Here is a 19,539-nt window from a genome sequence, read left to right as displayed (position 1 = left end):
TGGTGATTCGGCGATTTTCCAAAAACATTAACTTTACTTCTTCCACACTGTCGTCGCTAACTGATGTGCTAGAACCTCCAGGGCGGTCATCGTCTTCAACGTCTTCTCGAGTCTCGACCCTCTTTGAAAGTTTGAAACGTTTATACAACTAAACTCTTGTGTTAGACCGTGATAGATACAATTGTTAGACTGTGGTTCGACCATGGGTTCGACTAAGAGATCGACTTGTTGCATTGGGTACCATGCGGTAGCCAATTAGGTGTGTATAGACAAATGACTGTTGCGAAACAGAGCCAATAGCAAACAGGCACACTTTCCTTTTAAATGCATCTGGGTTTAAAACACTTTTCTGTCAGATACATGTAGTGATTGTAGAATAGTAAGTTTCGAAGTATTTGGCGCGTTTTGTAAAAGCTGGTACCGTGTAAGAAGTTGCATGATTTAAATGTACGCAGAGCACTCGTGCTTGTCGAAACAGTTCAGTTTTAAGTGTTAAATAGGACTTACCGTGAAATGTCAACAACAGTGAAAGAAACGCGTAAGAAAGTTATTAAGATCCTGGACATCAAAACTTCTGAAAAATTAAGGAATCCACGAACGTAAACATTTTACTGAAATAATTACTTTCTTTTTCAATACAACTATAATCATAAGGAGCAATATCAGAGGTACACTTGGTCATGTTTTCAGTGAGAAGCCGGAAAAGGCAGCTGGAACGGCTACTCAGAAGGCGCCTAATGTAGAACTTAGAAAAGAAGAAGCTGCAAAAGATGCGCGGGCCAGCAGGTAATTTTTTTTCCCGCATAACCTCCCACTGTTAACGTAAAAAACTATTTATTTAATGAAATCGTGGGTTACGTTTATGCTACATTGTTGGTACACCTGAGAAGAATTTCTTGATTCCTAAATATGATAATGTTTTTATATTCATTTAGTTAGTGTTAAGGCATATGGATAAGGAGAACCCTGTACATTTGTGTATTTTAGATTTCTTAACAGTAGTTATTCGAATGCCTTTTATTTCACCGCATTTCTGGGACCAGATTCTTTTTTAAAAAACTTAGTGTTGGGTCATTATTTATGTTCTTAGAGGGGTAGTTACTGGTGCTATAGATATGTGATAACAAATATCGTGGTCATTATAATTACAATGTGTGTTATTGCAATTCCTAGACTTGCACGCTGTAGTAGGCCCATATATGCAACCACGAAAGTTTTCTTACATGGAACATGTTAATCATATAATTACACTGTAAAAAATCCTTGTCAAATATCTTTCAGAAAAGAATGGTTATAAACTGTTTGATGGTACCTATACTGTGGTATTTCTTTATAACCTTCATAAAGTGTTTCTAGCTTTTATTATTAAAAAAAAAAAATTGGCGAAGTACTTTTTCAGTGCAATACGGGTCATATGATGGCAAAAATAGTATTAATGACCAGTCCCATTGTGAAACTGTCAGTAATATGGTAATAAAGGGTTGACAGCTACTAAGACATTTTAGGAACATTGACTGTTCAAATGTGACAACTTTCATATTACTTTGACTTTTTGATTCCTTTGGTGACCTTAGCAAATTTCTTTCTCTGTATAAAACTATTAATAGAGTAAATGATAAAATTTATTTCAGCAAGAGCTGGACATTGTCTGATTTTGAAATTGGGAGAGCACTGGGGAAAGGGAAGTTTGGGAAGGTTTACCTCGCTAGAGAAAAAAATTCGAAATATGTAATTGCACTCAAAGTTCTAGTCAAATCCCAGCTGGAAAGTGCGAATGTTCAGCACCAGCTAAGAAGAGAAATTGAAATACAGTCACACTTAAGGTAAGTTGCAATGATTATACTCTGCAGTTGCAGCATAAATACTTACTTCATAATGTTTCTCAAAATTTACAGGCATCCAAACATTTTGAAAATGTATGGTTATTTCCATGATAAAGCAAGAGTATATCTTATTTTGGAATATGCTCCTAAAGGAGAACTTTTCAAGGAAATAAAATCTCAGCCACAACAAAGGCTAGATGAAGGAAGGTAAAATTCGGTGGAGGGTTAATGTACACAGATGCAGATTATTTTCTAAGAACTGAGATTAAATGTGTTGTTCTGCAACTTTTTCTCAAAATACCAAAAAAATAATTTTCAGAACAGCTACCTACATAGCACAGTTGGCTGATGCTCTTCTGTATTGCCACGGTAAAAAGGTGATTCATAGGGACATCAAACCAGAAAACTTGCTTATTGGTGCTAAAGGTGAACTGAAAATTGCAGACTTTGGCTGGTCAGTCCATTCACCCCATTCAAGGTGTGTATAGAAATGATTCTAGAGTTAATTTTAGCTGTCTACCATAACTGAATCGTATTTATTTAACAGAGTAATTTACAATCTATAATTTTGTATCAGCAGCTGACAGTTTCGCAATAAGTTTTGTCATCGTGTCTGCTTGCATTTGGTCTATATGCTCCTTCGCAGTGACTTGGGTTGATTTCCCCATTCCCTCCCCCCCCCCCCCCCTCCTAATTGTAAAGTGATGTCAACCCTTGCAGCCACTTGTCCTAGAAAAGTGAGTTGTCATTTTATGTACTATAAGATGCACCACAATTTTTAAGCAACTTTTCTTAAATGGAAAAACATTTTTACCATTTTTATTATTAGATTGCAGAGCCACCTAAAAGCTTTCAGTTAACAAAACTGCACTGACCTTTAAAACCCTTGAAATTTGTTGTCTGAACTTCCATCATCCACCTCTTCATATATAAGGCAGTCTTCATGGCCATGGAGACTATTACTTAAGATGCACTTCTTGGGGAATTTAACAGTCTAAAGCTCCCTTCAGTGTGAATTCATGTTGGGGTTTCATCCATCATTTGCTTGTTCCCCTCCCCTCCATGAACCATGGACCTTGATGCTGGTGCGGGAGGCTTGCATGCCTCACCGATACAGATAGCCGTACTGTAGGTGCAACCACAACGGAGGGGTATCTGTTGATAAGCCAGACAAACATGTGGTTCCGGAAGAGGGGCGGTGGCCTTTCCAGTAGGTACAGGGACAACAGTCTGGATGATTCACTGATCAGGCCTTGTAGCATTAATCAAAACGGCCTTTCTGTGCTGATACTGCAAACAGCTGAAAGCAAAGGGAAACTACAGCCCTAATTTTTCCCAAGGACATCCAGCTTTACTGTGTGGTTAAATGATGATGACGTCCTTCTGGGTAAAATATTCTGGAGGTAAAATAGTCCTCCATTCTTATATCTAGGCGGAGACTACTCAGGAGGACGTCTTTATCAGAAGAAAGAAAACTGGTGTTCTATGGATTGGAGCATGGAATGTCAGATTCCTTAAGGGGGAACGCAAGGCAAGTGGGCTTCAAAAACTCGATTTTTAGATTTTAGCATATTTGAAATGCCTGGTCTTTCCTGCGTGAAACAGTTTTTCTTTTATATAAATACGACAATTTTTTTTTGACATGTAATGGTTTTCCTGACACTCTGTGCAATCTGACATTTAAATGCCACGCCTTCCTTTTTTGCGCCATGCGGAGATAATGCACAGCATTCTTATACTCCTTGTATATTATTTCATGCTTCTATTGTTTTATCGCTTCAATGTTTCCTACTCTGTATCTACTATCAATACTCATTTTTCTGATAGTGTTTGTTATTGTTTTCAAGCGTTAATCATTGTTACTTAGTGAAGTTTGTTGTGAGTGAAGTACTTCTTGATTTGTATTTTCTTTGGTTCTGCATGTTTTCATAAAAATGCCATGAATAAAGAAATTCTCGTCTAAATTAAAATTCAGAGGAAATAAATACGTAAAGGTAAATGAGGATAGTGGGTCAAAGGACACAAGAATATCAGACATGAAGAAAATCGAGAAAGAAACTGCAGTGTCTTAAAGGCATTTCCTCCCAGTCAGCTTGTGGAGATGAACCTTCGTTTGGAAATATTATGATGAACCTTAGAATGATCTGTGATTTCATTTCCAAAAATACTGTTTGCAGAATATGTGGTGGTGACTGTGAGGTAACGGGCGAATTGTGGCGCCCCGAAAATATTCCAAGTTCAGAGTTGGCCGGGAATTCCATGGTGACGCTGTGTTGATGAAAGATACTTTTATGCCAAGAGTGCCAAAGATGGCGGACTTTGTGAAACCATCATGGCAGACTTTTCACAGTTTGTATAGAAATTAATAGTAGCCAGATGAATCATGATACCTAAAAAGGAAACATGTACATTACTATTATTTGCACAATGCTTCTGATGGTGTAATCAGATTTTCCATATCTTTATTAGTTTAAAGTTTAGTGTCCGACGGTAACACCCAGCAACAGATTTTTAAAATCTAAACGGTTCATCAGATTTCGTCGATTGACATGTCTTTAGAAAGCTGTTACTGTAAATCTAAATTAGTATAAATTACAGGCATGTAACTTGAATAGTACATGAGTTGTTGGAGGACAAAGTAGCAGATTACTATCGATCGCGTCAGGCCATAAGTACTCCGCAGTTACACAAAAAAATGGTAACAACATGCTTATAAATATATTTATTCATCTATGTCTTTGTTTATAGCCAGCCGGTGTGGCCGTGCGGTTCTAGGCGCTTCAGTCTGGAACCGCGTGACCGCTACGGTCGCAGCTTCGAATCCTGCCTCGGGCATGGATGTGTGTGATGTCCTTAGGTTAGTTAGGTTTAATTAGTTATAAGTTCTAGGTGACTGATGACCTCAGAAGTTAAGTCGCATAGTGCTCAGAGCCATTTGAACCATTTTGTCTTTGTTTATATCAGATACATCCTATTCATAAAGAAATTGGAAATATTTACTTTGTTTTAGAAAGCAGAGACATTAGACTACTGGTCTACCTTGCTTGCTGTTCCTCTGATAAATGTTTGTTTAATTTGTTTATGTATGTAATGTGTGTTTATGGTCCAGCCGTAGGAATATTTATTTAATTTCAAGTTATTTAAATGTGAATCCAGTGTTTCGAATGTGTTTCATTATGTTTGTGAATGTGCGTTGGCTTGAAGACATGGTGGGAGCGCTCTAGCCAATTACAGCACTCGTGAATGGGGAGACTGGCTGGAAGTGGGAGAACAGTACGGGAGAGGTCACAGAGAGTCCGGGACGGTAAGGCACGATGGACGCACGGTCGTGAGAAAGACTTGAAGAATGTGGAGCGGTTTGTGCGTGGTCGCAGCAGATAGAAATTCTTAAAGAGTGCTGACTTGTGCACTTGAGATTTCCGTGGCTTCTACAGTGAAGACGTGGTGTGTGTTTAGAAGTGAATATCCCGTGAGCTATGTTGTTCATAACTAATTACGTGCCGTAGGAATCTATTGTTTCCCTATTCAACTTATTTTATTTAATTGCTGGACCATCAACACCAATAAGTATTTTACAGTAATAAAGGGCATTCTTAAAGGTACTTCTGCTATTGTACCTATCATTTAAAGTTGTTAAAATAGTACCTGAAGAATTTCTTTAATTGCAATCTTTCATTTATAAATTCCTACATTACAATAGCAATTGCTGAGTGATAAGGACCTTTGACCATTCGATTCATGTGTGTATTCCTATTATATACTGTAGACTCGGCAGTATTAGGCTTGTAATGTGGCAACTATGTATCCCACCCCTAGACAACGAAACCAGCCAAAACTTTTAATATTTCAACACTGAGTCAAAGGATACGTAGTTGAGGTCCACCACACCAGTCCATCATTTTATTTGAAAGCCCACATGACGTATCTTTGGGTGAGAGTTGGTGTCTTTGTAAACAGGATTTTGTCAAACTTGACATTGAGTTGCAAAAAATGTGGTGCAGTTGCTACGATGACATCAAAAATGGCAAATAATAATTTATATGAGAACAACATAAGGCTAGTTTATGGTCTCGGATCTATTGGTTAAGGGATGGAGACGGGCAAACTCTTATGTGCATTACCTGACTTTCCAAATCCTGCAAAATTTATGACTTAAATTAATGTTGCTGAAGTTTGGGACGTCGCAATGAAGGAAGCAGCTGAAGAAGCACTCAAGAAAAGTTATGACGGTGAAAGTGGTGATATTTGTGCATGTTTTGATGGCAGCTGGCGGAAACATGGACAACAGTTCACTACATGGTGGTGTGACAGCTACATCATTTGATACTGGCAAGGTAATTGCTGTAGATATTCTAAGCAAGTACTGTAAAACCTGTGGCAGTGAACTGAGAAAGAGCATGAACATAACTGTCAGATGAATTATACTGGTCCAAGTGGTGGGATGGAAGCAGCAAGAGTTCTCAGGATTTTTAATCGTTCAGTGGCAAACAGAGGTGTCAGATACTCAGCATTTAGGGGACGGTGACAGCAAGGCTTATGACCGGTTATTTGCAGAACAATCCTATGGTCCTAATGTCACAATTTCTAAATCAGTGCATTGGGCATGTCCAGAAGAGAATGGGGTCGAGGTTGAAGATTCTTGAAAGAAAGGTCAAAAATAGTATTGGAAGATGGTAAGAAGATATGTGGTAAAGGTCACCTGACAAATGTTGGAATAGATAGATTACAGAATTATTATGGCTTGGCCATAAGAAGAAATGTAGGGAATTTCGAAAACATGAGTAAAGCTGTATGGGCTATCTTTTCCCATAAGCTTTCCAGAAATGAATATACAGTGCATGGTCTTTGCCCGAATGATCCTGACACTTGGTGCAAGTACAGGAGAAGTGCCAGATATGACCACAAACATTCTTTACCTGCAGCAGTAATGAATGAAATTAAACAGATATTTAAAGACCTTTGTAAAGATACCTTGTTGAAGAAATGTCTTCATGGGAAAACCCAAAATTTAAATGAATGTGTGAATTGTCATTTGGAACCACTTACCAAAAACTGTATTTGTTCAGCTTCCAACCCTCAAATTTGGTGTTTATTATGGTATTTTATGCTTCAATGATGGTGTAATTAGAAAACGGAGGTTTTGGAATTATTGGGCATAAAACCTAGTTCAAATACTGCAAAATCCTTGGTGCAAATAGATAGAGAGAATCTGCAAAGCAGATATTGCTAATTTAAAATGCACAAAAGAAGCCGGAAAGAAAAGAGGGACCAAGAGAAGAAAAATCAGTATGATTCAGATGATGCTCAGTATGGGGCAGGAAGATATTAGTGGTAAGTAACTCTCATCAATAACTATACTAGAATTGCAGTATTAAACTTTAAATGGATTTTTCTCAAAACTACATTTTTTAACTTTCAGGTACTATTATTTGATAAACTAATGGGATTAGAAACATGAAATTTGGTCAATTTGTACTGCAGATGGTAATAAGTTATTACAAGTAAATTGAGAACCACCAAACAATCAAACTGTTTTATTATAATTAATGGACAAAAAAAAAGTTGAATTTTACAAGTGAGAGAGTATTTTTTTATTCCTTCTAAACCATCATAGGTATTAAGTTCATTTTACTTGTAAATTGTATGCAGTAAAAATTTAACTGTCTTATCACTTACAGTTATTTGGAAAGTGCACCTATTCAAAGTTAGATATGGTGGGAATTAATGAAGTTCAGTGGCAGGAGGAACAAGACTTCTGGTCAGGTGAATACAGGGTCATAAATACAAAATCAAATGGTGGTAATGCAGGAGTAAGTTTAACAATGAATAAAAAAATAGTAACACGAATAAGCTACAATGAACAGCATAGTGAACGCATTATTGTGGCTAAGATAGACACGAAGCCCAAGCCTACCACAGTAATAAAAGTTTGTATGCGAACTAGCTCCACAGATGAGAAAGAGATTGAAGAAATGTATGATGAGATAAAAGAAATCATTAGGATAGTGAAGGGGGACGAAAATTTAAGTCATGGGGGACTGGAATTCGATACAAGGAAAAGGAAGAGAAGGAAAAGTAGGAAATGGGGTTAAGGAATGAAAGAGGAAGCCGCCTAGTAGAACTTTGCACAGAGCATAACTTAATCATTGCAGACATTTAGTTTAAAAATAATGAAAGAAGGTTATATACGTGGAAGAGGCCTGGAGACACTGGAAGGTTTCAGATAGATTATATAACGGTAAGACAGAGATTTAGCAACCAGGTTTTAAATTGTAAGAAATTTCCAGGGGCAGATGTGGGGGTTTTAGGGCACTCAACTACTAAGGTCATTAGCAAGGGGCAGATGTGAGCTCTGACCACAATCTATTGGTTATGAACTGTAGATTAAAACTGAAGAAACTGCAAAAAAGGTGGGGATTGAAGGAGATGGGATTTGGATAAGCTGAAAGAACCAGAGGTTGTAGAGAGTTTCAGAGAGAGCATTAGGGAATGATTGACAAGAACGTGAGAAAGAAATACACTAGAAGAAGAATGGGTAGCTTTGAGAGATGAAATAGTGAAGGCAGCAGAGGATCAAGTAGGTAAAAAGAAGAGGGCTAGGAGAAATTCTTGGGTAACAGAAGAGATATTTAACTTAATTGATGACAGGAGAAAATATAAAAATGCAGTAAATGAAGCAGGCAAAAAGGAATGGAAATGTCTCAAAAATGAGATCGACAGGAGGTGCAAAATGGCTAAGCAGGGATGGCTAGAGGACAAAAGTAAGGATTTAGAGGCATATATCACTATACAGAAAAATTAAGAGACCTTTGGAGAAAACAGAAAGACTTGTATGAAAATCAAGAGCTCAGATGGAAAACCAGTTCTAAGCAAAGAATGGGAAGCAGAAAGGTGGAAGGAGTATATAGAGGGCTATACAAGGGTGATGTACCTAACAGCGATATTACAGAAATCGAAGAGGACGTAGATGAAGATAAAATGGGAGACAGGATACTGTGTGAAGAATTTGACAGAGCACTGAAAGACCTGAGTCTAAACAAGCTCCCAGGAGTAGACAACATTCCATTAGAACTACTGATAGCCTTGTGAGAGCAAGCTCTGTCAAAACTCTACCATTTGGTGACCAAGATGTATGAGACAGGCAAAATACGCTCAGACTTCAAGAAGAATATAATGATTCTAATCCCAAAGAAAGCAGGTGTGAAAATTACTGAACTATCAGTTTAATAAGTCACGGCTGCAAAATAGTAACATAAATTGTTTACTGACAAATAGAAAACCTGGTAGATGCCGAGAGGATCAGTTTGGATTCTGTAGAAATATTGGAACACGTGAGGCAATACTGACCCTATGACTTATCTTGGAAGATATATTAGGGAAAGTCAAACCTACACTTCTTGCATTTGTAGACTTAGAGAAGGCCGCTGATGTCAGTTTTTTTCTATTGATTATAGCCAATGAGCTTTAAAATATAGTAGTCAGTGAAAACTCCCTATATAGCAAAACTCATCTACTACTTTAAGTATCTCATTTCCTATAATTCCCTCAGCATCACCTGATTTAATACAACTACATTCCATTATCCTCGTTTTTCTTTTGTTGATGTTCATGTTATATGCTCCTTTCAAGACACCATCCATTCCGTTCAACTGCTCTTCTAGGTCCTTTGTTGTCTCAGACAAAATTACAATGTCATCAGCAAACTTCAAAGTTTTTATTTCTTCTCCATGAATTTTAATTCCTACTGCAAACTTTTGTTTCCTTTACTACTTGCTCAATACACATTGAATAACATCGGGGATAGGCTACAACCCTGTCTACCTCCCATCTCAACCACTGCTTCCCTTTCATGCCCCTCGACTCATAACTGCCATCTGGTTTCTGTACAAATTGTGAATAGCCTTTCGCTCCCTTTATTTTACCCCTGCCACCTAATGACTTGTTGTGGTGGAAGATACAAATTGATTACTTTGTTTGCAACTTGGATAGCTAGATATTGATGATTGTTGATCTGGCGAATATGGATTATAAGATTGGTTAGTAGTTTTCGTATTTGCTTCATGAATTGTACATTTCTCAGAATGTGACAGTACTACCTTGCATATTGTAATTTCATACAATCATTATGACTTTTGTCTAACACTAGTTCCTATCTAATCATCATTCGTAAGTTGTCATGTTCACTTCCCATGATGCATCTTCAAACAGTTATCAACTGCAGCACAGAATGAAAAAGTTGGTCTGTAGATTGCTATTGTTTTTGCCTGCAGCAGTTAGTGCTTCACAGGTAGAAGCTATGAGCTGTCAGGGATTGTCTTACGCCACCTCCACTATAGTCTTAAGAACTTCTTACAAAATGATGTTACAATGAGCATAATTAAAAATTACATTGTTTTTCTTGAAACTAAACATACTGAAATAACACCCCCCCCCCCCTCCCCCGCTCTCTCCCCTGCTGGTCATGCTGGTCACTTTCCAAACCTACAAGACATTCCAACATAGCTATTGTATTAAGCTTTAATGATAACATATGGTGCAATCATGCACAAATGTCATATAAAAACAGAGAAATTTCCTGCTTGTTTGCATGATGATGTTCTTGGTTTCTATGTATTGGACACCACTTTTGAATTACAGCCAATTTACTTTGTGGCCTACCTCAAATTGCATAACACTTAATTTGCAGTAGGAATTTCATGTACATGTGAGCACAGAAGCATTTAGGACAAGTTAAAGGCCTCGGGTAACACTTGCTGACATAATTTGTGGTTGTAGAGTATATTTAGTTCTGTTCGAAATAATTGGTTTTAATCAACATTGTTGTTGCTCTGGATCAAATTTGAGAAAAAATGTGTTAATTTGTGTTAATTTTGTTGTTCAATTCCATTCTGACTAATTGTTTATGAATGTGACAGCTTCATTATCTAAAGTATTTTTACATAACCTGTTTATGAAAACTGCTGTCAATTAAACTAGTTTCACAATATTCTGTAATGCTACATTGAACTTGGGAATGCGAGACACACAATTTGATATCCTCATTCACTACATTGTTCTAGTGGATTCAGTCTTAGTAATTTTCTATGAAATATCCCCAAGTGATATTTCATAACCACAAAAGGACACCTTGGAAGCTAGCCATGTGTTTGTAGCTGCTGCAAGCACCAGCATCCTTTCAGGGAATTCCAGCCACTGCCTACAGCCACCTGTCTAGGTACTCAGTGCTCTGCTATGCCCAGGCTTACAAAACTTCACCTCACTGTTGTGCTACATTCCCAGATCAAACAGAGAATCAGCCATGCTTATAAATTTAAGAGGCCAGTCTTCATATATTAGATTTAGTTTATCCTAACTACTTTAGCTGTAGAGTAAGAGGTATTCTGCAGCTGAATTGATACCTACAGATAGATGGAGATTATATTTTGGCTCTCACTGTGGACACTTTAATTCCATCGGTTAATTTGTCACAGACACAATCTCACTGTCAGTGTTCCACGTATGATCACACATCAGATCGTCACTTACTGCTCAGTGTCAAAAGATCGTAGCACCAGTTCTCAAACAACATAATGTTCCACTGCGTAAGCTGTAAGATTAGGATTTCTGTAAGAGAATGAATGTGTAATATCACTGCTGTACAAGGAAATGACATTAGAGCACTGTAAAAACATTTTTTTCCCCTCTCTTCAAAATGATCAGCTAGCCAACCAAATTCCCATGTTGTTTACAACACTGTGAAACTGTACTAAAAACCAGGTTAAATTTTACTTTGAATAACACAGGGATATAAAACACTAGACTTATAGTGTGAGATGTGGAGTCTACTATCGGTGTTTTACTTGGGCCAGATAAGATTAACTTCAGTATTCTGCTTCATGTTTGTTTGAAACCAGAAGTAAAACAAACGTAATTGCCATCTTACTGCTGGAAAAACTCCTAAGCGGCTTATTGGTTGTAGTCTTACCTGCTGTCTGAATTAAAAGTGGCTCCCAAAACTGTCTGTGGCTGGAAGGATTTGTTTACTTAGTCACTAGTAGCACACCTTAAGCGGTACTACTATCAGTAGTGATACGATGTAGTCATTGTAGTTGGTAAATGTTTGCAATGTATACTTATTGTATTACTTATTTCCCATATTTTTCAATGCTTAGGATTGCTGTTGACATGTTATTAGCTTTTCAGTTAATTAATGTGAGAGAGAAATCTTCTGGTAAAGAAGTGGAGAGATCCTAGGTGTTAAGTTTCGAATTTCCCGTATCTGTGTCTTCTCTTGTCTTCATTATGACAGTGTTTCCCTCTCAACTTGGCACTTGAATGAACTGTCCTTCAGACCTATCCATCTTTCATGTCTGAGGAAGAAACTAAGTTTTGAAAGCTGGGAATAGCTTTTTCACCTACAAATGTCTCTCGGCTATACTGAAATTTCCCCTCCTGCTCTGATCTGTGTTTCTATTGCTTCTACTGGAAATTCAATCTTCTACAGGTATTGGCCAATGCCTTAGTGATTTAAAATCTGTTGATACAGTTACTCCCCAAGTGAGTGTTGTGTGCCTGCTGATGGATCAAACTTGATACAATCAAGGGGGCCAAAACAGAAAATCCAAAGAGTAAACAAATAAGACAAAGAATAAATCTAAAACATAATGTGAAAGATCAAGGTTTAAAGATGTTTCGAAAAGTGAAGTCTATGGAAATGGTGCCCATTCGAAACCCACAGAAGCAAGCACAACTAGAAATTTTGAGTGCCATCTTGTGACAGATGGAAGATCTTGGTCATAAATGGAATAGAATCATAATGGTATGTTTCTTTAAATTGATATTCGTATGTATGTATAGTTTGAATAAACGTCCATGTTGTTTGACACTTCAAACCTTGAAACTGAGTTCCTGCAATCTGAACTGAGTTCCTGCAATCTGGTCTCTCAATACCACACACAAACTAACTTTCAGCAATTGATAATGTGCCTGTACAAAATGCCAGTTAACCAGCAATGTTACTGTAATGATCAGCAGCTTACCTGGTACAGTATCACTTACAAAATGGGCTGCCCACGACTGATTATAGCTGACTCCAGCGTGAAACAGTATTGGCATCTGTACTTATCTGTCTGAGCTTCCGCTGTCGGACAGTTGGGAGATGTAATCCAACAAGTCATTTTAAATGCAGTATGGTCTGCAAACTTAGCTATTTTACAACTTTGAATACCCTACATTCTGGTTTCTAATATGTGCTGATAAAATCGTGAAAGGCCAAAGCAGTAGGTTCTTCTGGACAACGGAAGAACACCATTTGGTGTTTCAAGGGACACAGTAATATTGAGATTATTAATCATGATTTCATTGTGCCTTTAAGTGTGTTCATATTTGTTAGTTTGCACCTTGTTTCTGGCACATGAATTCCTGGCATCTTCACTTTCAGGAGGACTACTTTATGTGGGACGCTGGATTATCTCTCTCCTGAAATGATCAAAGATCATCCTCATGATGAAAATGTTGATCTGTGGAGCCTTGGAGTCCTTTGCTACGAATGTTTAGTTGGCAAGCCGCCATTTGAATCTGCTGTTTATGATGATATGTGTCGCCAAATAAGCAGAGCTCAATATTCATTCCCACCATTTGTTTCAAATGATGCAAGGGATCTTATTGCAAAGGTGACCTTATTTCATAATTATATTAAATAGTTCATTATATTAAATAATTCATTATATTAAATAAGAAATGTTGGTATAATAAAGAATACACATTAAGTTGCAGACATGCACAGTACCAGCACCTCAGGCCGGAATGCATTCCGACTCGAGATGCTGGAGGTGGCGGTAATGTATGCATGAGGTATGCGTGCTTGTGTGTATGAATGTGTTTCTCTTTTGCTGATATAGACTGTGGCTGAAAGCTTTATGTAAGTGTCTTCTCAGTTGCAGTGTCTTCTTTGCGGTAAGTAGCAATTTATCTTTTCCTACATTGTTGATATTCCTGCATGAAGTTCTCATTGTTTGAAATGTTACAGAACAGAGAGAAATTTTTCAAATTCTTATGAATTCAAACTTAGCTTCATGACAAATGTGAAGCACCAATACCTTTGATCTCACACACAGTATTTTATTTGAAACAGTAACATTCCGTACATTCCATAATGAGAGGATGTTTATACAAATTTGAAACTTAAGGTGAAACAAAAATAAAAATTTTAAACTATGAAATCTGCCAATTAGTTGAACTTTTGTTGTTTAACAGCTGTGTTGTCAGAATATTAGTAGGATTCCAATTGCTGTTTAAGTAATGTTTTTTCCTCTTTTTTTTCCAGTAGTGTGCCACAATTCTGTTTTGTTTGGATAAACAGATATATTTACAGTTGAGCGACTTTTGAATTATTTTAGTGAGAGGGGAGCAAAACTGTTGGCAATGATAGCTTTATGAAAGGTGGTTGTACTATTACACGCAAGTAGTATAAAGCACCTGGATTGACAGTTGACGTATTGGTAGAATAGCCATTTGAAACAGTACCTAGGCCAATAATATGGAGATTACATAAAATTAAGAGCGTGCAACAAACATAAGACAGCTTGAACTTTATTTTGTCAGTTATAACTAATTCGCTTTACCTGCTTCATTGTTCTTGGTAGCTGGAGTCTCTCCTTTTGGTCATTGTGACAGGCTGAAAACTGTTAGTGCAGAAGGATAATTCCAGTAATGTAGCCCACACAGTATGTAATGCTGAATATTATCACTCTTAACAACACATTAGAAGTATTAACAATTGACGGCCAGTTGAGATTTCACAGTTCTTTTAAATGCTATTAAAGAAATGTTACATACTGCAGTTGGTCACAGTTCTTTCTATCTGATTATAGTGCAGTAGACCTACACTCGACAAAAGAATCAGCAATTGTCTAGCGTGGCAAAATACAGTCAATATAAGTTACAATATTAGTAACTATGTTGGGTGACCGAATACTTTAACAGGTGTAACACACTATTTTTCATGTTGAGCAAACATCACACTTCAATCAGATTGCACAGTGAACATATCTTTGCACTAAGCAATACTGTCTATTGCTGTACTGAATTGTTATCTTAGCAGTATACCATCATCAAAGTGAATCAGTCATCAAAGTTGAATGCAAATTTACAGTGTGAAGTAATTACAAGATACCGTCATTGAGTTAATAAATGACAGAATATAATATTTGACTTGAACACATTGCATTTTATGAGTTGTTATGACTGCAGTGAACTTTCCTGCACGGACTGACATAGTAATTTCTTCTATGCTTTCTGGCCACTGCCCCCTTTCAAATAGGTGATACGCATTTCATATTTGAAGCTGGTCTGGTGATTTTAGGGTTGGGTGGACTATTTAAAGAATGTTGTGAGGAACTACATAATGTTTCAACAATAGGTTAGGTTAGATTTTGCTATTTTGGATGGATTATAGGATTAGTCACCAGGTTTACGAAAAATGTTGAAGGCTTGTAAAGTGTAAAAGTAAAATTGTTATGCTTCTACGTTGTGAATACTGTAACTAGAAGTATGACATCCAGCTTGAAAGTAATTTTATGTTATGATAAATCATGCAAAATTTTTGTTAATGACCTCGTCAATTAATAATGGGGTATCATCTGACTTACAAGGGAACCTCCCCATCACACCCCCCCCTCAGATTTAGTTGTCACAGTGGATAGGCCTTGAAAAACTGAACACAGATCAATTGAGAAAACAGGAAGAAGTTGTGTGGAACAGTGAAAAAAATAAGCAAAATATACAAACTGAGTAGTTCATGGGATGATAGGCAACATCAAGGACACTGAGAACGTAGGAGCGCCGTGGTCTCGTGGTAACGTGAGCAGCTGCGGAACGAAAGGTCCTTGGTTCAAATCTTCCATCGAGTGAAAAGTTTAATTTTTTATTTTCGGTTTATGCGACAAACTCTTATGTTTTCATCACTTTTTTGGGAGTGATTATCACATCCACAAGAAAACCTAAATCGGGCACGGTAGAAGAATCTTTTTACCCATTCGCCAAGTGTACAAGTTAGGTGGGTCGACAACATATTCCTGTCATGTGACACACACGCCGTCAACAGTGTCCTATAGAATATATCAGATGTGTTTTCCTGTGGAGGAATCGGTTGACCTATGACCTTGCGATCAAATGTTTTCGGTTCCCATTGGAAAGGCACGTCCTTTCGTCTACTAATAGCACGGTTTTGCGATGCGGTCGCAAAACACAGACACTAAACTTATTACAGTGAACAGAGACGTCAATGAACGAACAGACAGATAATAACTATGCAAAAATAAAGAAAGTAAAATTTTCACTCGAGGGAAGACTTGAACCAAGGACCTCTCGTTCTGCAGCTGCTCACGCTACCACGGGACCACGGCGCTCCTGAGCTCCCACTCTCCATGATGTTGTCTATGTGGCCCATGGACTACTCAGTGTGTATATTTTGCTTATTTTTTCACAGTTCCACACAACTTCTTCCTGTTTTCTCAATTTATCTGTGTTCAGTTTATCAAGGCCTATCCACTGTGCCAACTTATGGCTAAATCTGAGGGGGGTGCGATGGGGAGGTTCCCTTGTTAGAAAAAATGTAGTAAGAAAATATAGTGTCGAAGTACACTGCACTGAGGCAAAATGGGCAACTGAAATTATGAAGGTTCGAACTTTTGATGTCAGCTTTTTTTTTTTTTTTAGTTAAAGTATACTCGCAGGAAGAGTGAATTGTCAAGTTTCAAAGGAATGGTAACACCTTTTAATATTATGCCTATCATGTCACAATGTTTGTTTTTTGCTATGTTCTGTTTTATAATTGTCAGTTTGTTTTAACTTTTAATTATGTGAACAAGTAAAACTAATTGCATCATTGTAATGGGGAAGATTAATACAGTGAACTAGTCAATACATGTAAATAGAACTTTGCCTAAATAACAATTTTACACTTTCATGTACAGATTACATATAACATATGCAACTGCACTAAAAATAGAAAAAAAATTATGCATGGCAGAAAAACATAACAAATGGAAGTGTTCGAACATTTTACCTATCACAAAGAACTGAGTATAAGCTATAATTAAAGTCGTTGAAATGAATATTGTCTTGCAGTAATTTGTGATATGCTATGTGTCAGAAATAGCTATTCATTGGGTTATTATGTAAATCAGCTGATGATTGACAACCTTCTCTCATTCTGATCACTCTGACATGTCTTAGTTTGCCTCATGTCGTTTTCTAAATTTTATTTCCATTGGAATTGAATGGTTTACTGGCTGTAGGTTAACATCTGACCTAACAAAGTTCATCTCTTCTTTGCAGCTACTTGTGGTTGTACCACAGAACAGACTACCTCTGCAAGAAGTGTTGAAACACCAATGGATTCTTAAAAATGCTGTTACAGAAAAGACTGTAAAATAAGATTTATACTGTTGGTGCAACAAGTGAAAGACACATGAATCAGTTACCTGTGAACAGTACAGTCTAGATACTGAATGGATCTAGGGCATTGAAACTGCACTGAATTACTGTGATTAACAACAAATCCCTTTTTATGTGATTTATTGATTGTTTACTTAATAACTTTGTAATTTTCTGACTTTTGTTTTTATTAATAATATTTGGATGTGATGTTGATCCCAATTTTGTTTGTTTTTCTACAGAGGTACTAGTTTCTTCAGTTCACCAGATTAGCTTCCTACTGTCTAAAGATTTTAACTTTCAAGCTGATTTTTTTTTTTGTTTTTTTTTCTGTTTTTAATTATGTATACAAATGTAAGATATCAATTAAATGTAAATTTTGTTAAGTATTTATTGAATTATTCATTGTGCAGATGTTGGTTTCAAGTTTGATTTGTAATTTATTGAATTCATTGTATTAAAAAACCTAACATTTTGCTGGAATGATTTAATTCATGAAGTCTTCCCTGCTGTCCCAACTGCTCCTTCCCACTAAACTCTGGAAAGCTTTGCATTAATCTTTGGGAAAGCGGCGAATGTTATGGCGGAAGTAATAGTTTCGTGGTGCAAAGTGAAGTGTCACCTGCCTTTTGTCATAAAGGCATCATCTGTATGGTGTCAATGTAATTTTACGCTTCAGTCCTATGGTGCAGACACGGTATTTAAATGCATGAGAAAAGGCAAAACTGATAGAATTAGATAAAGGATTACTGCACATAATTTTCTTGATAACAGATTGTCAAGTAGACCAAAATAATTGCCCTGGAGTATGCAGGATTTAAATACAATTTTCAGCATTATTAAATCCTTCCTCCTGGCCTGCAAATTAGTTTGCACTCATTTAATAATTCTCACTTCAATATAAATCGGCTGTAAACACCTGCACTTTCTTCTCATTGTATAAAATTAAAATATAATTCTTGACATGTTCCACCTTCATCATACTAAGTCACACACCTACTCATGTTCAAATGCAGTCGTGTATTCATATATAAATAGTCTCTGCAAATTTAATCACATCTCCATAATATGAGAACAGAATCCATACATACTTCATAACTAATCAGCAGATACAAATTTCAATGAATCATTTACATGGAGAAAATGGGTATGTAGGGATGTAACTTGGTGGAGTTGCCCAGATCTCTGCCCTGAGGTAACTTGACTAACCTCTCTGGACCTGCAGTTCGTTCTGATCGATGTTTGTGATACAATGCTTTGTACCTTGTTGGACAATAAAACATTTATATGGAATTGTATGACCTGCTAGTTGTTGCATATAACAACTGAGTACTGTACTTCCTACAGTGGAGACCCTGAAATTTTTACCATTTAAAATGAAAAATCTCTTGCACCAGTCCATTGCCCTGCAATGTCACAGCTACCTCCAGCTCAACTGTTTCCTGCTCCAAGTGACATTGACCTCGCCTCTTTGTCAACGCCTGTGAATTCCATGAGCTTTGTATGCCTCAGTTTGATACAGTTTCGTCAAAACCTGGACGGAGTTTCCGATTCGACAGTGTTTAGTGAACTGATGGCAATGCTTCCATTGTTTATTTATTTATTCATTCCATGTGATCTGATGGTACACAGTGTGTTGCAGATCTCGAAAAATATCATTTAACATTGTTAACATATATTAACGTAAGCCTATAGTATCCTAATGTATTATATTGCTCAATGTTTTCAATTTAACACAAACAGCAAGATCACTGTGCTAAGTATTCATTTACAGAGTAAAAACAGTGACAACAACAAATATGACTTCATGGCTTTGCTAAATTTTATGTTGTCTTTGATGGACTTAATACTAGTGGGAAGATTGTTGAACAGTTGGAGGCCCATGTGGAAAACTCCCTTTTTACAGTTTCCACATCTACCATGCCAGACTCTTGCCACTTTACACCAAACTGGCCAACAATGTGTGTGTCGAATTCTTAGTGTTCCCTTACCAGTGACAGTGGTGTAATGATGCTGAGTGACTGTTTGCCTAGCAATTCTGCTAAAACAAAAGTGATTCTGGGCAAACATTGGCTTCCTGTCACCCCATTTATCAGTACACGTAGTGCTCTGAGCTTACAAGTGGGAAGTAATGACACTTATTCTCATGGACACTTCTTTAGTGCCAGTAAATCTACATGCATTAACATTCCTTGTGTTTTGAAAAACTATAAAGATACCCACCAGATTACTGCAATAGTGGGTCAACAGTGGCCCCGTGAGACTATCCTCAAACCATTTTCAACTACTTACTACCTCC

The 19,539-nt window shown here is 37.1% G+C and overlaps 1 protein-coding gene across 1 annotated transcript; it reads left to right on the top strand.

Moving 5' to 3' along the window:
* The first annotated feature begins 377 nt into the window (after positions 1-377).
* LOC126259579 (aurora kinase C-like) lies at positions 378-17,467 on the top strand. Its single transcript, XM_049956487.1, has 7 exons — positions 378-599; positions 691-786; positions 1,632-1,823; positions 1,896-2,030; positions 2,143-2,301; positions 13,243-13,474; positions 17,142-17,467. Exons 1-7 carry the CDS (start codon positions 514-516, stop codon positions 17,238-17,240), a joined length of 999 nt encoding a protein of 332 aa, XP_049812444.1. The 5' UTR covers positions 378-513; the 3' UTR covers positions 17,241-17,467.
* Positions 17,468-19,539: the final 2,072 nt, after the last annotated feature.

The sequence above is a fragment of the Schistocerca nitens genome, chromosome 5, assembly GCF_023898315.1.
Source record: "Schistocerca nitens isolate TAMUIC-IGC-003100 chromosome 5, iqSchNite1.1, whole genome shotgun sequence".
NCBI classification, from domain to species: Eukaryota; Metazoa; Arthropoda; class Insecta; order Orthoptera; family Acrididae; genus Schistocerca; species Schistocerca nitens.
The sequence above is the reverse complement of the archived record's forward strand: the minus strand, read 5'-3'. Positions and strand labels throughout refer to the sequence as shown.

What these genes read in the sequence shown, in the direction of transcription:
- LOC126259579 (XM_049956487.1), top strand. Translation starts at nt 514, where the DNA reads ATGTCAACAACAGTGAAAGAAACGCGTAAGAAAGTTATTAAGATCCTG. An exon ending in AAATTAAGGAATCCACGAAC is followed by an intron (nt 600 to 690) that starts GTAAACATTTTA and finishes TCATGTTTTCAG; the next exon opens with TGAGAAGCCGGAAAAGGCAG. An exon ending in AAAGATGCGCGGGCCAGCAG is followed by an intron (nt 787 to 1,631) that starts GTAATTTTTTTT and finishes AATTTATTTCAG; the next exon opens with CAAGAGCTGGACATTGTCTG.